The sequence below is a fragment of the Balaenoptera borealis genome (genome assembly GCF_965194805.1).
Source record: "Balaenoptera borealis genome assembly, chromosome: X".
Lineage (NCBI taxonomy): Eukaryota > Metazoa > Chordata > Mammalia > Artiodactyla > Balaenopteridae > Balaenoptera > Balaenoptera borealis.
The window spans coordinates 99257506-99277632 of record NC_138881.1 but is presented as its reverse complement, the minus strand read 5'-3'; the positions used below and the strand labels follow the sequence as shown (position 1 = coordinate 99277632).

At 35.2% G+C, this 20127-nt stretch overlaps 1 protein-coding gene across 1 annotated transcript in view; it reads right to left on the bottom strand.

Moving 5' to 3' along the window:
- The window catches only part of WDR44 (WD repeat domain 44), an 82535-nt gene that overhangs the window by 45647 nt on the left and 16761 nt on the right, over positions 1–20127 (bottom strand). Inside the window, exons 2-6 of the mRNA XM_082377096.1 lie at positions 12636–12669; positions 7448–7522; positions 2697–3336; positions 2075–2205; positions 359–454 (exon numbers count right to left, since the gene is read on the bottom strand). Of these exons, the coding sequence (XP_082233222.1) occupies positions 359–454; positions 2075–2205; positions 2697–3336; positions 7448–7522; positions 12636–12669 (976 nt within the window). The remainder of the gene's footprint in view (positions 1–358; positions 455–2074; positions 2206–2696; positions 3337–7447; positions 7523–12635; positions 12670–20127) is intronic.

Sequence of the window (20127 nt, the reverse complement as noted above, 5' to 3'; positions counted from 1 at the left end):
CCTTGCTTTCAATACACTTATTGCACCATATAATTACGTGAAAGGGCAAGTTTAAGTCAGAGTTCAAACTCCAGCATATTAAAAAAAAAAAAACTAAGACAATCTTCAATTTTCATTTTTTCCTCTACATTATGATTTTTTTGCCTAACAGCAATAAAGCTAATTTTTTAAAATCATGGTAAAATATATATAATACAAAATTTACCATTTTAACCACTTTTAATTGTACAGTTCAGCGGCATCAAGTACATTTACATTGTCGTGCAACCATCATCACCATTCATCTCTAGAATTTTTTCATCTTCTCATCATGACCTTTATATTTTATGTTTTCAAGAACAAAAAAATCTAATTATACCTCATCAGTAAGCTCTCTTCCAGAGTTGGACCTAGGTCTCTGAGGGCCCATCACTTCACCTGCTATTGTCTGCCCATCAGGTGCTTTTCCATTTTCCTGAAATTATAATTTTATAAACAGAAAGTAGACTGAATCAATTTCTATAAATATTCAATTATTCATTACCACACACAGTTCTAAAGAATTCCATAATACAGATAATGGAGCCTACTAAAAATTTAAATGGAGCACTCCATTTCAGTCTTTTATTATTCCCAGCATGCTGAAAAACATTAGGTACCAAAAGTGTTGCTGCTCATGAAATAATGTCTGAGTAGTCTTGAAAGCAAATAAATGTTCTATTTGAACCTGGCCCAAAAGCAGTTCTCTACCAGTAAAATGCCAGCACTAATACTGCCATTAATCAGAGCTATACACATGGCTATCTTGAGGGTAGGGGTTGGCAAACTTTTTCTGTAGAGCCAGATAGTAAATATTTTAAGCTTTTTGCTTCATATATAGTGTCTGTTGCATATTCTTTTTTTAAAAATAACCCTTTAAAAATATAAAGACCATTTTTAGCTTGGGGACCCTACAAAATCAGGCCACTGTTGACCTCTGCTCTAAGGCTCTGAAAAGACTATAGTGTCTTTTTGTGTGTGTATGTGCTTTGAATTTTATTCCAAGTTCCAGTGGCCACAGAATCCTTGATTTTTAAAAAAAATTTTACTTTATATTGAAGTATAGTTGATTAACAATGTTGTGTTAGTTTCAGGTGTACAGCAAAGTGATTCAGTTATACATATACATGTATCTATTCTTTTCCAAGTTCTTTTCCCTTTTAGGTTATTACAGAATATTGAGCAGAGTTCCCTGTGCTGTACAGTAGGTCCTTGTTGATTATCTATTTTATATATAGTAGTGTGTATACGTTAATCCCAAACTCCTAATTTATCCCTCCCCCCACCTTTCCCCTTTGGTAACCATAAGTTTGTTTTCCAAGTCTGTATGTTTCTGTTTTGTAAATAAGTTCATTTGTATCATTTTTTTTTAGATTCCGATATCATATGATATTTGTCTTTCTCTGTCTGACTTACTTCGCTTAGTATGATAGTATCTCCCAGTCGGCTAACCTGCTCTAACCACAGCTACCACATAAGTAACCCCCTTGAATCCCAGAATTTGGCGGTGGTAGAAATTCATGTTATCAAGTCCTTTCTATTGCCTCATATATGGATATATAGCCTAGTGTATGAAGTTTTTTTTTCATGATTAGGAAAAGGAAATTATAAAAAATAAAAGTCCCCAATTTTGACCACTATAGGTCAGATAAATGAAGATTATAGTTGGTATTTATTAATAAATATTACATATAGCAGCATCTGTCACTTTTTGAATACCTACTACATGCCAGGTACTTGGCATACCCTAGCTCATTTCAACCTTGCAAGAAACCTTCAAGGAAGGTTTTCCCCTCATTTCATCAATGAGCCATCTCAGACTCAGATGTTAAATAGCTTGCCAGAATCAGCCAGCTACTTAGGTAGCAGAGCTAGACAAGGGATGTAAGGTAGCCAGGTTTTGGGGACAAGGAAATATTTGGCCTGGAGAAGAAAAGAAGGTTCAACAATCAACAAACCAAAACCAAAACCAAAACCAAAACCAAAACCATCAACAAACCAGCCAGTTGCAGAAAGTTGAGAAAGCCTGTATCAAATATAACACAAATTCACCAACCTGGGCAGTAACTATTTTATCTCCACTGGTAGCACTTGCCAAATCAAGAGAAGGCTGAGAATCTTTGACTGTACTCTCTGAAGCCATGTTTGTAGTTAGGAGAGTATCAGATGTAATATTCTCTTTGGGAACTGCAATAATAATAACAACAACAACAACAACTAATATTTATATAAGACCTTATACATAGCTTGAAAAGTGCTTTAACCTTTATCTGGCTGATGCTTAGAACAATCCTCTGAGAAAAGTGGTTTTATTACTCTCGTTTTATATATGGGGAAACCAGGGTTCAAATATGTTAAATTCCTCAAGGCTACACAACTTACACATGAAGAGAACTAGGACTTGAATTCAAATCGTAAGTGTCCAAATCCTATGCTCTTTTCACTATGCCACACTGGCTCTCCAATGGTAACAGATTTGAAAGTCTGCTGAAATGTTTAATTACAGTAATGTAACAACACCAATGTAAACATTTTGACTTTCTATTACTAAAATAAGTTTTATAACTTGGTCATCAATGTGGTTATATACAGCAAAAACTGAAAAAAAAAATCAGAAAGTTCAAGTTTCAACTCCAAAAACTCCCCACAAAAATAGCTATTTCTCAATGAATACTTGCCATCTAGATCAGGTGTCTTAAGAGCCTCAAACTCCAATTCGCTTTTCTTTTTTCTTGGTGGTGGAGCAGGTCGAGATGGAGGTGGGGGTCTAGGAGGCGGGAAATTAGTTGGAGGAGGTGGGCGTGCTGGAACAGGTTTCTTTGTACTAGCTACTATATCAGGTTCTGGAGTAAGCTGTCTTGGTGGTTTGGCAGGAGCAACTTCTTCCACAACAGCAAAATCTTTAGTAGATAAGGAGTGTGAGGACGCAGGTTCTAGAACATCACTTTCTTTGACTTCCACTGCTTCCTTGTTCAACACTTCTGTTTCAGTTTCAGGCACATTAAGCTGTTGTTCAGTTGAACTTATTTCAGTTAACTTAGTGGTTTCATCTACTGGCTTGTCACATGTGTCATCAGAAGGAAAACATTTTTTTGATTCTAATTCAGTTTCTTCAGATACATCCTGACTCTCTGCCTTTTGGGAATCTTCCTGCAGTACTTGATCTACGGCTAACAATCCAGGTATATTGCTAAGATCTGTTCCAGCCATGATAGGACTGGCAGTAGCCTGATCAGACTGTCCTTTTCCTTTGGAATCCAAAGAGTCATCTTCAAGCTGTAGTACTTTCTGACTCTCCTCAATAATACTTTCAATAATCTGATGAAAGGTTAAAAAGCAGTTGAAAAAAAAACAGTGAAGCTATTTACAAGAACAAAATAACAGCTAATCATTTATATAGTACTTACTATGTGCCAGGCAATGTTCTTAACACTTTACGTATTTTAATCTTTACAACAACCTTGTAAGATAGCACTCTTACTATCATCATTATACAAATGAGGGAACTAAGGCACAGAGGGACCAAGTGATTTGTCCAAGGTCACAAAGCTAGTAAGTGATGAAGCTGGCATAAAAGTAGGGAGTTTGGTTCCAGACACTGTACTCTTAACCATTATATAGGGAATCTGTGTTAGTACGTGTAATCACAAAAATTCAATCAACCCTGTAAAAGAAAGTTTAAACCTAAATTTACATTCAGATGCTTCATGTCATAGTTCATTTACATATTTATGCCAAGTTAGTTGCCTGCTGGTTTGAGCCTAGTTAACAAAACTATGAGAATAAAAACCACCTTGTACAAGATTTCAAGTTGTTCAGCTCTGAACTCAAGCCTGACATGGAAAGCCAGCAGATGCAGGGAGATTAATGTTCTTAAACAGGCTACATCTAATCCCCTGCTCTGCAGAGAGATGGCAGGACCATGAAAAGAGTTCAAATACCCAGCTCATCTTGCCTTTTTTCCCTTTTATTTCTTATCTACAGTTGAAAACTACAGGCAGGCTTTCTGCGTCTCCTACCAACATTTAGAAGAAAATATATTTTCTACCCAGTCCTGTTATTATTAACACAATAAATCTCCCAGCCCACTCATTTATCTTTCCACCACGGAGACATGGATGACTTCTGCTTTCTCAATTCTTTGGCTCCAGAAAGTTAACAGAATGTGTTATGGAACTATCTTGATGTGGTCTACTACAAATTCATGCCAAGTTGAACTGGATATTAAGCCGTTCAATAATATTCATCCCTGATTTCCCAGCATATTCTACATATTAATTTTTCTCAATCTTCAGATTTTTATCCTAGACCTACCTTACTTTTACCAGAGAAATATAAACTAGAGTCCACCTAATTTGTCAATTAGGTAGTTACTGAGCTCTGAGTACTTTAGCAGTAACAGAAGCCAGATTACAGTACATTTACGAATGAATAAGAGGTGAAGACATAGGGACAGCCAGCACACTCTATGTTCTCAAAAAGCTTGGCTATACATGGAAGAGGGTGCAAGAAAATGATCCAGCATTTTTATAAGCAGAGGGGAAGGAGCCAATGGAAAGGAAGATAACAAGTTCTGGAGAAGAAAGGAAAGAGGGTCTGCTGTGTATTAGACCCAGTACACACATTTGCCATTTAATCTTTACACAGACCTTGTGAGGGAGCTAGATTATCTCCCTTCTACAAAAGCAGGAATCTGAGGTAAAGGCATTAAGTATTTCGCCCAAGGTCCCACAGCTAGTAAACTACAAAGTCAAAACTGAAATCCGGGTTTTTCTCCAAAAAATCCAGTGTTCTTTATATCATTCTACTTTGGACAGGAAAAAAAAAAGAATACTAAATTCTCAGGAATGGCATGAAAAATAGGTAAAAGATGAAAACAAGTTTGCAGGTGAGGGAAGTGAGAGATGATGAAAAGGACTGAATTCAGGCTTCTTAGCCTCTAACACCTACATGCAGTGGGAAGCAAGGTTATCTGATGAAAGTAAGCAGATGCAGGTGGGCACAGTGAGCATGAGGTGAATGTAAAGGTTTCAAATAATCACTATGCAGAGTGAAAAGGCCTATGCCATCAGAGGGCTTAAAACAAGGTTGAAAATCTTAAACCTTCTCTAATCCCTTACCTGAGGACAATCTCTTCCTCTTCTGAACTCCTATCACTCTTACTGTTCATTATAATATGAACTAGAATATAAATACAGAGTAGTACATAAGCTAGCTCTATATAAACATTTTCTCCACACCTGGAAAACAAGGCCCATGTTTTCTACCTCTTGATATGCCCCCATAGCACCTATTTACAGTACCTAGCCCTGTTTCCCCACCTCCGTTCCCTGCCGGGTTTCAGGAGGTAGCAAATGGGGAAAGAACAAGAGAACAGTGAGAATCAAGACTAACATAGAAAGGATCATGCTAAAGGAACTGTTTGTTTCCTATCACCTCCCTGCTTCAAAAAAATCATTGCTTTCACAGTGACTGTAAAATAAAAACCAGATGTTTTAGTATGACATCAGAGGCCTTCCCATAATCTGGCCCTAACTTTGGTCTCTAGACTCATCGTCAAACATTCTGCACATTCCTCATCTCCACGCCTTTGGTTATGCCTTTCCTCTTCCATCTCTGCCTGCCCAAATCTTATCCATTCATCAAGAACCAGTTCAGATGCTACGTCCTCCTTCCCCATTCCTATCCTCAAGGAGAAAGTAAAGCCTCCCTTTGTGTTCTTATCAAGTTTGCAAGTTTATTTGAACACTTATTACACTCAGTTTTGTGTTTATCCAATTTTCTCCACTAAAATGTAAGTTACTGGGAACAGGGATTGTGTCCTGATCCAGGGTATAACCCCACAGCCTTTATCATTAATGTTGGATACTTAATTCACTAGAAAAGGCTAGAACTTAAAAAGTAATACCTAGAGTCTTAAGACTCACTCTATGGCTCCATAGTGTTTACTATTTTTTCAGCTTCTAAACTCTCCTTAAAAATCACTTTTTTTGGGCTACTAACTACACTTACCCATTTGTAATTTATCCCAAGAAAAAATTCTTAAAAAGGGAAAGAAAAGCTCTAGTGGAAAAACAGAAACTTTTCAAGTTTTCAACAATAAAAATGGCTAGATACATAATAATCCATTTGCTTGATGGAAGCTAATAGACCAAATGAAAACTGAGTATTAAAATCATGTAGAAATATGATGAAAATCAAAAAATGTTAAGAGGAAAAGGTAGAATATAAAATTCTGTCAGAAACAAAACAACACCATCACCAACAAAATTCTATCTACACTACAAATAGGCCAAAAAAAAAAAAAAAAAAAAACCAAATGAGTGAGAACCAGAAGGGAATGCCAAAAAATCAAGACAGCTGTTTGTTTGTGTAGAATTGTGGGAAATTTCTGATTAAAAAAAAAAAGGGTACCACTCTTGTTAGCTCATTCATGCTGATACACAAAACCATTTTTCCCAAAGAGGAAATTTTTCTTTTTAAAGGAAAAAGTATGATCAATATTAAAATATGTAGTCCATTAATTTCTAAATTCCGTAAGGGTAGAACAATGAATCTACATTGGTGGTGATTTTGCCCAGTATCATTCCCCCAGACATTCAGTGATGTCTGGAGACATTTTTGGTTGTCAAGATGGGGTAGGGGTTGGTGGGGGGCTGGGGGGGGGCGGACGTTGACATCTAGTGAGTCAAAGCCAGGAATGCTGCTAAACAGTCTACAATGTACAGAACAATCTCTCCTTCCCCCCACAACAAAGAATTATTCACCCCAAAGGTGTTGCTGTTGAGAAACTCTGCGATAGAGGATGTGTCGTCGCATTGGTCTCTGGAAATCCACTCGCTAGAACAGTGCCTGGGGCACAGAAAACACTCAAAACTGGTATAAATGAAAAGACACACACCATTCTTTCTCCTTGGGTTTTATCCTGATACTGTGAACAACCCATTGCCAACATTTTTATCTTATGCTCAGTCTCTTCCAGTAAACCAAACCCTGAAGCTTCATATGATCAATTACTTAAAAGTTATCAAAGGTACTAGAAGAGTAATGACTTCTTGTAACCTCTAACTCCTCAAGACATTAGAATTTGCTGCACTGAGTTTTTCAGTACCTTTACTTCTTGGTACTAACCTCAAGAGTAGCTATAGCTTACTCTAATAAAAATACAAGTATAAAAAATAAAAACACATTACAAATCATTTCTCAAAATACTGATTCAAGGATAAATTACCAATTAGTTCAATTACAAAATGCCTTCTAAAAAGCCTGATGCGCCTTCAATCACAAATTCAACAGATTCAGGAACGTTTACTGAACATCCACCACGTACAGGGCACTATACTAAAAGAATATAAAAAATTTTCCACTTTAAATATACCATAAAAATATGACATCTGCTAAACTAATATTGACATTTTATCTTACAAACCTTTTTAGACACATCTTGCTTCAATTCTTGTACAGGGGACTCATTTCCAACTTTGTATGCAGAGTTCTCTGCTTCCTATTTTAAAAAGAAAAGAAACAAAGACCAAATATCTTTTCTTTAAAACTTTGTTTAAAATGGGTATAAATTAGAAATTATAGCATTAATAAATCAAAGGCCCATAAAGAGCTTAGATGTTTGTATACTGATAGATGCCCAGAGATTTTTATGCCAATTGGGACAATTTAATTTGCATAGGAAGGTTACCAATCAGCAATTTTTGATTTTTCTATTGTAATAGGATATTTTCCTTTACATGTACCCAACTTTTTAACATTAAAAAACTGTGCAGGAAGATAAGAACTACTAAGTACCTTTGTAGCTTAAAAAGATTAAGGACTTAAGCAAAGGGTTGAATTAAAATTGTTATTTTTTCCAAAGTATCGCTTCATAAATATGAATAAACACAAAAGTACATAATGAGGAAGACCATGTTCAGAGAATCATTTTCTTAAAAACTCTATACGCTTTAGATAAAAGGAATCAAGATTTAACCGGTATTAAATGAAGTCTCCAAAACAGTAACAGATGAAAAAAATTAAACCCACCAAAAATACATATATATCTACGTATACATTCATATACACATACGTACATATATATATATATTTGGGAGGTTAGAGAAGGTAAAATGGATGCTGCATTTCTGTTGGAAAAAAAATTCGGGTAAAGTAAGATAATCATACATTTGCAAATCTTAACACAATATTCTTTTCCATCTTAAGTTTTCTTTACATTTATAGAAGTACAGCAATTTGAATGTACTACTAATACTGAGAAAAAAACTTTTCATAATTCTTGGTGTACATCACAGAGCTTGTCAGAAAGTCACTATAACCATTTTTGACAGATAAATGACCTAAGATACATAAGGATGTATGTATGTATTAAGGTAGCAATTATACAAGTATCAGGACAGGCTCCAATAATCTCTCTACTCCAGAGACTATTATAATGCTAAAGATTTAATGTGCTAGAGAAATTTCTGTAGGACTTCCAACATCTTCAAGCTGAAAAGTTGTTTCATTGAATTCCTCCCAGCATTTGGGAAATACTATCAATTCTTATACAGATTCTTCTAGAGAAAAGTTGTTTCATGGAATTTGAAGTATTAGATAAAATCTAAACTCTACCACAGCCCATGAGCACCTAACATGATATGGCTCCTGCCTACATCTTTGACATCTATATTTCTCACCTCCCTCTCCCATCACAACCACACAATTATACTTTGGCCAACTGGATGGTTCTTTACCATCCTTAGGGTCATAGCTCAGGCATTATTACATCAGAAAAGCCTTCCCTGACCACCCTGAAATAGCCATCTTGACAAGATGAGAGAGAATTCTTGAAAGCTGATGATAGTTAAGAACGGTTAATGCATATTAGAGAAACACCTTCAACTGTCCTACAAATTAACTGTATTTACCCAATTACCCTCCAATAACTGTTCATTAGTAGGGAAATCAGAAGCACTGTACAACCTTAATTCCATGGATATTTTCCCTAAGTTAACCTAAGAAAAATACATACTAATAATTCCTGTACCTCAATTTAATTTGTTTTAATACTTACAAAGATCACAGACCAAAACTGCCAAGCAATGATTAGGCTTCTATTTTATTTGGCTTTAACAAAACTCTCTTAGACTTTGAACTTCTGAAAGATATCAACTCCTATAAGGTAAACTGCTGTTAAGTCCTAGTTTTAAGGAGTGATATGGCACCTACCAGAGGATCTGATCTCTAGAGAGGTTAATTGGAAGATTTCTTAGTAAAACCTGATTTAGTACATATAGTCATCTATGATTCTCTCCTTAGTGAGCTTTAAGGTCCAGGTCCTTCCCCTAGCACCTCGATCAGGCTTTGAGGACAAAGCAATGGAAGCCAAGCATGTGCCTACAGACAACCAATGCCAACTTAGCTAGACTTGAGACAGTCCTCAATTATTACCTTTTTCTGGAGATGGGCTGCCCCATTACTGTAGCACAGTACCTACTAAATCCCAGCTTCCCACCATTAGGCCATTTCTCTAACTCCTACCTATCACAACCTCAGATACATGCTTTCTTAAAAGGTATGATAGAGCATTCAATTTCTAGCAATTCACACCACTGCTTCCCTCCCTCTGTATTGGATATTAGAGAGCCGTCTGTACCCTCCTCATAGTATTCAGTTATAAGAATTGAGCTTTTTAATTTTAATAAGCACATCCAACAAAAGACCCAGTTTCACAAATCATTTGAACAAAAGTGATCTACACTCAAAGAAATCTTCATTATTATCTACTAAAGAACATTAAGCTAAAAATGTTAGCTTACTAAAATGTTACTAAAAAATTCAGGTCACTTCTGGTTTTTAGTAATGAGGAAGTAACTGTGTAATGAGTAATGAGTAATTAACTGTGACTAAAGTGAAATTTAAAAAAATGTTTGAGATGTGACCGCCACTCTTTTTTGCTGAGGAGAGAAAAAAAAACAAGAAACAAAAACCAGGAAACAACTCTTCAATAGTTGTCATATGCATCCATCCATTCCTATCAACACCATCCCTCTGTTGGAGTCTCATGTCTTGACATTCTAACCTCTTAATAGCTCTCTCTGCACTTAGTCTCTTTCCCCCAAACTTTCTTCCACCCTTCTACCACTTATCTTTTGTTAATTCCCCAGCAAAAAATCTTGTAAGGCATATAAAAATTGACTTTAAATATCTTGCTTCAAAATTTTAAAGCCCAGATTTCTTAACCTGACATTCAAGGCTCATGGAAATCTGGCCCCAATTTACTTTACCAACATTCCACCACTGAAATGTTTACATTAGTCACACCAGTCTTTCAATGCGCCCAGCAAATTCTCTGCCTTTGCATATTAATTAGTTCATACTATTACCTAACATACAATGCTTTCCCCATTTTTCTCTATCCACCTATGCAAATCTCTCCCAATTTTCAAAGCCTAACACAAGTTCTACCTCCTCCCGAAAAATTTTCTCTCCTATTCCAGGCAACAGTGCTCTCACAATTGCTCTATGTCCCCCTTCCTCCTCCAAACTCCCTGTAGTACTTAAGGTCTATTCTAGTCTACAAACATCAATACCTCATGTATCATCCCTTCTTATATATATGTATCTTTTCTGTGAGGTTGTAAAGTCATCAAAAATAGGAACTATATCAAACTTTTCTTTGGATTGCTTAAGGTATCAATAGATATGCTGTTATACACAATAAGCACTCAATAACCCATGTACATCCACATCATAGAATATTACTTAACAACAAAAAGGAATAAACCATTGACACATGCAACAACTTGGATGGATCTCAATCATTTGAGCCAACCTCAAAAGGTCACACACTATATGATTCCATTTATAGGACATTCTCAAATGACAAAATTATTGAGATGGAAAACAGATTAGTGGCTGGCTGCCTGGGGTTAGGGATGATGTGGGGAGGTGGTGGGTGTGGCTTTATAAAGGAAGCTCTCTGTGGTGATAAACTAGATCTCATCTGGATTGTGGTGGTGGTTATACAAACATACACATGTAATAAAATGACACAGAACTATACACTCACACTGTACCACCGTCAAATTCTTGGTTTTGATATTGTACTATAATTAAGACATAACCACTGGGGAAAGTGGGTGAAGGATAACAGGACTTCTCTGTACTATCTTTGCAGCTTTCTGTGACTCTATAATTATTTCAAAATAAAAAGTAAAAAAGAACTATATCCAACTTCATATTTACTAAATATGTACATTTTGTATCTAATTTTATTCAAGTTAAGGACAATCTATAATTACTGAGATAAAATAAATTCCCCAAACCTATTTGTTATAACCTAAAAATATCTTAAGATCTAAGTGGCTTTTAAAATCTACAAGCATAAATAGCAATAGTCTCTGGATAGGAGGACTGGGAAGTGGAAGGTGAAGAATGGGAGGGAAGTTACATTTTCAACCATCTTCTTTTCTCACTGAGTGAATTTTAACCATGTCCATGAGTTGTTTTTTAAAATGGTTTTATTAAATAGTTAATATAAAAGAATTTTTATAAAATATAAGGAATAAAGAATTATGATATAACCTTTCTTAAGTACTCAGTTTAAGAAAAAGAACAGTATTACTATTAGCTTTCAAGTCTCTTGTATGTCCTTCTCCATTTCCATTACATTCTTTCCCCCTCAGAGATGACTGATATCCTAAACTTTGTGTTTATCATTCCCTTGCTGTTCTTTATAGTTTTACTATGCTTGTGTCTCTGAACAATATATTCTCTAGTTTTGCATGCTTTTGGACTTAATATAAATGGAATCTTACTACATGTATTTTCCTGTGACTAGTTTTATTTCCCCCACTCAACACCATGGTGCTGAAATTCATCCATGTTATTGTGTATAACTAATTCATTCATAGCCACTGCTACAGAATATTCCATATGAATACACCACAATTTATCAAACAGATCAATATCCAATGTGTATAAACAGAAGGTAGGGACACTGAAACTGAAAAAAAAATACAGCATGTTTGAGATTATACATACATATGTACTGACGTACACACAAACACAACCATACACAAACATACACATATAGTATATATTCTATTTGATGTAAATAGTTCTGTTTGGTGATATTCTTGTATTTAAAATGGTTCTCATTGGCATAATGTCTCAATATCAAACTTCTTTGCTTGAATATAAGGCTAAGATTGATTTTTATATATAATTATGATACCAATACATGTGCCCATAAGAAGTATACAAGTGTTTTGGTTACTCCATATTTCTGTCATGCAAGTATTACTTTTTCAATTAAAAACACACACACACACACAAATACAAGTATTTTATAGTGTTCTTTTATTCTAAAAATTATAAACCAAATAAAAATTAGCAGAAATCTAAAAAATACTTATAGTCCCTTCCTTACAGTACAATATTTATTTAGGTATTTCTAAAGTACCTAATCACACCTAGAGTAAGATACAATGATAATAGTACTTAGCAAAAAATAAGTAATAGCAAGCAAAAGCAGAAAACGAAGAATTACATAAAAGAGAAAAATGAATGAAAAGTGTATACAATTTGTAGAAATATACTTATCACTTTCAGAAAGCACAACTCACCTTTAATGTTGAAATCACAACCTTTCCTGGAGACCTGTTCAGAAATAAAAGCAAGAAAGTGTTGAATAGTGGAAATGAGAAGGGAAATACTTCTACACACTCATTAAAGACAAGCCCATATTTTAAAAAACATTTACAGAAGATATAGAAACCATAAAAAAGTAAAGAAGAAAATTAAAGTGACCCATAGTCTTACAACCAAGAGATTTGAGTTTGTATCTTTTGTCTTCCTAGATATATAACACTATAATTAGCATTAATGTGAATAAAATTTTGTACTCTTCCATGATAAATTGCTTTAAAATAAATTTCTCTAGAAGTGGAATTGCAGGTCAAAAGTATACACACTTTTCAGCATTTTGAGAAACTCTCAAATTGCCCTCCAGAACAGTTGTACCAATTTAAATACACTCCCATTGCTCTGAGTCCCTGTTTCTTAATACCCTTGCCAAAAATGAGTGTTATTTTTAAATGTTTACAAATTTGATAGGCAAAATATATCTTATTGCTGTCTTAATTTGTGCTTCTTTGATTTACAGTATGGATGAAAAGTTTCATGTGCATTAGACATTTACGTTACTTTTAAAGAGAGATAACCTATTTTTGTTTGCAGCTCTTTTTTTTTTTTTAAACTGGAGCAAAACTCTAAAATACAGAGTGCTCTAGATACAATAATTTTTAAAAGTAACTTTTCACCAATTATTTTCACACCCCCCCTTACATTTTTCTTCAAATAGGAACAATTTGATATCTGCTTCAAAGCACAAAGGAGAGACATACCCTTACAGCCGCTTATCAGGGTTATGCAGTAAGAAGCTTTTAAATGATTCATATGCCATTCCTAAATTTTTTAAATGCAGTGATCACAGATGATACAACTTTGTGTTGAAAGGCGCCTTCAAGATCATCTAGTCATAGAGCCTCTTTTTACAGATAAAGAAACCAAGGTGCTGAGAGATTAAGTGACTTTCCCCAAAGTCACAAATTAAGTTGGGGGCAGAACCAAGAGAAGCATCGAGTCCTACAACCATGCTCTTCATGTGCCAAATTCAGTAATCCTTGACCTCTAATCAAAACAGTGTGATAAAAAAATTACTTTTGCCATTCAACAGAAAATCAACCCCTTTATTCAGCAAACATTTATGGAACATCTACTATGTACCAGGGACTAGAGATAGGAAGATGATTAAGACACAATCCCAGTTTAGGGGTTTTTTAAAGCTTGTTTAAAAAACAAAAAAGGTAGCTGTATAAAATAGTGCCTGCCCACTTAATTGCAGTGCCTGGATGATATAATTTCATGTTAATAAAGGACAATTTCCAGGAATGAAAATTTTTATATCCCCAATTACTTGGTTTCCCTGGCAAACATATACTGCTCTGTAACAAAATCCTGTTTATCCGGAGGTGATTAGGACCAAGGTTATTCCAATTTTAAAAAAAGGAATAAATATTTCACAAAAAGGATGTGTAAAATAATACAAGTACAATCAAAACAATAACAAAAATTTAAAAAACAAAAACAAAAAACCTTGAAGAGGCTCAAATTTCCATGTGGCACATATTCTGAATGTCAATCAAGAAAAAAAAAAATCACCTGCCACAGAGGTGTAGCGACAAGAGGAAATAAGATTTTTTTCAAAAAACTTAAGCCCCATATGAGGTAGAGAAGGCAAGAAAAAGAAAATCTGCCTTCCCCATGACTCCCACTTTGAGAAATCTGGTCAGGTTTTGTAGCTGTCCAAAAAACAGAATAGGGCGCCACATTTATCTCTTGTATGTAACTGGTTTCATAAAGAGCTGATTATTCACAGGATCTAAGTTATAGACCAACTGTTGACACACATGGAAATAGTCCAGATTGGTTCTGGTGGGGCTTTACATATAGCTGTGTACAAACTATAAAGAGTAATTTATTACTTCCTTTTGAGAGCCAAGGGAATGCAGTGAAAAGAACATGTGCAGATAGACCTTGTTTGAATACCGGTTCTGCCATTTACCCTGTGTGTGATCTTGATCAATTCATTTAATTTATCCAAGCCTCAATCTCCTCCTTTGGAAAAGGGGTAAAAACATCTACACTTCATAGGACTACTATAAGGATTAAGTGAGAGAGCACATGGGGCACACACAATAAGCTGTAGTTTCCTCAGCAGCTTTGAATTGCTCCATTGAAACTCACAAATAATGAGTGCACCAAGTTTCTCCAAGGGACTTTGTCAGTAGTGGGAAGCCTGAGACCAATTCCTGGATACAGAAAAGATACCCTACAGCCCATAAAGCTCCAGGCTATTAAACAACAGGGAACATGAAAAACACCAGATTATACTGAGCTGGTGATTAAAATGGGATCCTGCTTGCATTTTGTGATGTCATTAAACAAAAAACTAATAACAAAAGCCACTCATGTTCAAAATATAATTTAAATGTTACAAAGTTGTTAAGGTCTTGGTAGGTAGTAAAACATTTCATAGCTTCCTCAAGTCTGATTAAGCCTAAAATTGTCTTTAACAGGGTAGTCTGTAAGACTGGAATTTTTTGTGATACATTTTTTCATCCATTTATAGAACATTAGCATCTAGTAAAAAGTGAAAGCATACTTATAATTTGCAAAGTTGGCTAAAATGACTTGTATCATGTGCCAAAATGAGAAAACAACAATTCATTTCACCATAATAAACAGTAAATCATTATTTAGTATTCCCACAGGAAACGTTCTTAATAGGGGCCTTGTAATAATAATTATACAATGGCCATCATTTATTAATAAGCATGTGCCAAAAATGTGCTAAGACTTGACTTGCTTTTGCTTCTTTAGTCCTCACAACTTTCCAATGAGGTAGTTATATTACCTTCCCTATTTTACACAACAAAAAAACTTGAGGCTTGGGTCAGATGAGGTAATTTAAATTGCACTGCTAGTAAATAACTGGGCCAGAATGTGACCCTAGGCAGTCTGGCTCTAGGGTCTACTCTCTCAACTACATTGCAATATTGCCTCTTTTCTGTGTAAGGTCTTAAAAGATGACGGTTATGAGAATATTCTAAGCGGTGCTATGAATGAACACCAAAGTAAAGGTAATTAGCGCTGCTTCTTGGGTTGTACTAAACTAATTAAGTCAAAGGCTTGAATCCTGATCTGCCTTTAACAACTACAATTAATGCCTAATTGCTTTGGCACTGCTAGGAAATAAAATAATGAAATGTTCCATATATAAAACTGCCAGAGAGATGAAGCTTCTCTTTGAGTGCCAAACTTCTGAAAGTGTTTTAAGTACTTTTGAATTTCAAATTTCAAAAGCAGCTTGTAAATAAGTACATTAGGGCTTCCCTGGTGGCGCAGTGGTTGAGAATCTGCCTGCCAATGCAGGGGACGCGGGTTCGAGCCCTGGTCTGGGAAGATCCCACATGCCGCGGAGCAACTAGGCCCGTGAGCCACAACTACTGAGCCTGCGCGTCTGGAGCCTGTGCTCCGCAACAAGAGAGGCCGCGACAGTGAGAGGCCCGCGCACCCCGATGAAGAGTGGCCCCCGCTTGCCGCAACTAGAGAAAGCCCTCGCACAGAAACGAAGACCCAACACAGCCAAAAATAAATGAATAAATAAATAAAAATTAAAAAAAAAAAAAAAGTACATTATAGGCTAAGCCTCGCCGTTTCAGTAATCTTTCCCTTGAAAATACCTTCTTAAACAAAGGATATACAATTTTCCCTTTCTTACTGACTCACAGTAATTATCATGCTCAAATACTACACTATATTTTAATACAGTAATGCCCTCCACGGACCCTAAGGTACAGGGGATTTATTTGCCTTCACACTACAGGACCCTAGGCTACTATGCTTGGAATGTCTGTGTTTTAAAGTTTTGCATCTCCCTCCTCAATAGAAGTGGTCACTTCTTACAGTTGGCCATGTGCCTGCCTTTAAAAGCTTTCTTCCCCCTTCCCTTCTAATTTTTGCTTCTAGTCTGCATCGAGCTGGGAAACCCGGTCTTTAAAAATGGAATTATATGGTAAAGGAAGAATCCAGAGCTTCTGAGGGTCTCCCCAGACAACCACTCAACTCTTCTCCGTAACTCAGTCTCTAACTTCAAAGTAGAGATAATAACATTATACTATTTCAGAGTGATTATGTGCCTAAAGAAAATAGCTATTCATGTTGGAGTTTGGGGACAGGAGAAATAGGGGACTAGGTCAAGAAAATTAAGTTCTACTCTTGGCTTTCCCAACCAACTAGCTGCAAGACCTTTAAGCAAGGGTTTTCAGAGTTTCTTTAATTTTAGGAAAGTTTATTTTAAGACCCTTCATTAGTTTGGGAGTGAAGATGTAATTTTTATACCATGATTAATGATCTAAATTTTATACCTCTGACTTCCCTTAAATTTGAGATCTATTATAGGAAACATGGACATAATCCAGCGCACACACACACATCCAGAAATGTCCGGTAATACTCTGATACATCTAGTTTACTAGAAAAATATTCTTTCAAAATTTTCTGTAGATACTAAATATTAGATTCCTCCTGTTCAAAGGTTAAAGTCAGTAATTTTTCCCATAAAAAGCCCCAATTTTTCCCATAAAAAGCACATAAAATAACTTTTATTACACCCCACACAAGTGAGAGATCTTTAACAAAACTGAAGTTAACAGGTAGATATATTTAAGTATTGGTAGTTTATCTCACTTTAACAAAACCTTTACAAACCAAAATGAGAACTTCAAAAGTTCAATTTTCATTTCAAAAGTTTTTATTATAGGATATTTTTAAATCAAATATTTTTGACACATTTAAATATGATTAACAAAGCTTCATTGAAATAAGAAATGTGCTTTTTACAAAGCTGAACAAAAATATAACTTTAATGGGAGAAACTTCCTTCATCACCTAATAGCATAAAAAAAAAAAACCTTCAACATATTCATACTAATTAAAAATGCAGTAAATCTTTGATTTTGCAGCATAGTTTCTGAAATTGAAGACAATGTCTATCAATGGTATTATTAAACTTAAACATGAAAAACAATTTCTGAAACAGCTCCAAAATAAAGTCTAAGTTAAACAAGTATTGGTATTCTACTAAAAAACAAACAAACAAACAAAAATCCACATGGCTTATAGATCAAATACTTATTTTTAGTGTGGCTTGCACTCAGGTTTTGAATATAAAAGCGATTTTAAGGTTAGTATTTCAGCAACTTATACAGATAGAATATTTTAATTCATTATATCCTGTTTTCTGTAAGAAAGTTATTTTCATGCACTCGCTATGTTGAGTTTATACTAACGAACCTCATGTTTGAGTATAAAATAATGTGTGACTGAAGCTTTTTCTGGTCCCTGTCCATTTAGCATTTTAATTATAGTAGTTTTCCTTTTGCATCTAGGGTATTTGTGTTCAGTACCAATGTGCTTTAGTATCTACACAACATTCATTATTTTTAAAATGTTACATGGCATCAAAACATTGCTCTGGTCATTTTGCAGGGCAGTATAGGAATTATTTTTTCTTTTATAAACTCTGACCTGACCCAGTGATAACTTTCAGACACCTAAGGTAAAATTTCATTAGAATAATAAGGTCATTACTTCCAAAGGTAGGTGCTAATCACTGGGATTTGGATCTGATGACAATAATTACAACTTATCCAAAAGTTGCTCAGTAAGTTTCCGTAGGAAGCAAAATGTCAAATCCTTTATAAACTCTGACATAATAATACTGCATTCAATACAATTTCAGTGAAAGGTAAAAATATGCAAGCGATGCAACATTTTATTAATAACCCTCTTAGCTTGATTTTGGAACTTGCTAAACCTGACTCTCTAATTTAGTAATATTGAGAACAGTATTCATTTACTTAATAGAAATAAAATCAATCCAACAGAAGATGCATAGCAGTAGGCTATTTTTAAGAGATTTTGATTCAACATAACTGTGGGTTTTCTGTCACAGGTGTTAGAAGTGAGCATACTACCTAATGATGTTACCTAGTGTTAAAAAGAAATTTACAGCTAATTCTTTACAAAGTCCTAAAAGGATTCTTAAAAAATCAGTAGGAAGGGAAGAATATATATATTTTTCGTGTTTGAAGGAAGTAAGAATCATTTAGACCAACTATCTCATTTTACATGTGAGGAAAATAAGGCCAAAGAAGGTTAAATTAATCCATTCATTCAACATTTACCTACTGCTTGCCTCATACCAGCACAGTGCTAGGCACTGGGTGTAAAGTAGTGAACAAAGCAGACATGGGCCCTGATCTCCTAGAGCTTATGCGAAGATCAAGGGCCTAATAATTAGGCCTAGGACCCAAGTCTCTTTGCTGATTCTAACAACACATGCAGCCTGTCAATTTACCCTAATAAGTCTAATATTCTTTCCTGGTTTCACATGGGTAGGTAGCCGGTCAAATGAAACTGGCCATTTATTAAAGCCTTACTTATCTAGGAATGCCACCACAAATTCCCCAGGGAAGGCCTGGAGAGGGGGTCCCAAAGACTGAAAGGGCACCACGACACCAATCTCGAAGTAGAAGGGCTGTAAGTTTAGCTACATAGTAAAAGAACATGAGCTGGAATCAGGAGACCTGAGTTTTAGTTCTGAATCTGCTAGTAACAATGTATGTGACCATAAAAAATATTTTGGGGGAGTTTTTCCAACTTTTAATTATGGCTATTTCAAACATGTACAAAATTGGGAGAATAATATTATGAACCCACATGCACAACATGTTGACCATGGTCAATAGTGATCAATATCAGTATCCCTCCCTCCACTCCCCTGCCAGATTATTTTGAAGCGAATCTCAGGAACTATTTCATTTTTACCCATAAAAATTTCAGTACATATCTAAAACATAACCACAACACTATTATCAAATTTAACAATTCCCTATTATACACAGTCAACATTCATATTTCCCAGATTGTCTCAATTTTTTTTTTTTTTACAGTTGGTCCATTTCAATCAATATCCAAATAAGGTCCATGTGCTATAATCAGTTGATATGTCTCTTTCAATCAGTAGGTTTCCTTTCATTTTTTTTATTTCTTGCAGTTCATGTATTGAGGAACTAGGCTGTTCATTCTGAAGAGGATTTTTTAGGGCAGTGAAACTATTGTGTATGATACTATAATGATGGATACATGCCATGAGGCAGTTGTCCAAAACCATAGACTCTACAACACCAAAAGTGAACCCTAAGGTAAACTATGGACTTTGGGTGATTATGGATGTGTCAATGTAGGTTCATCAATTGTAATAAATGTATCACTCTGGTGGGGGACGTTGATAATGCGGGAGGCTATACATGTGTGTGGGGAAGGGGTATATGGGAAATCTCTGTACCTTCCTCTCAATTTTGCTGTGAACCTAAAACTGCTCTTAAAAAAAAGAAACAAAGATACTAGGTTGTTCATCCCTTAGAATTTCTCATTGTCTGAATTTTGTTGATTGCACCTCCACGGTGACATGTCAAAAGAAGTATTTTA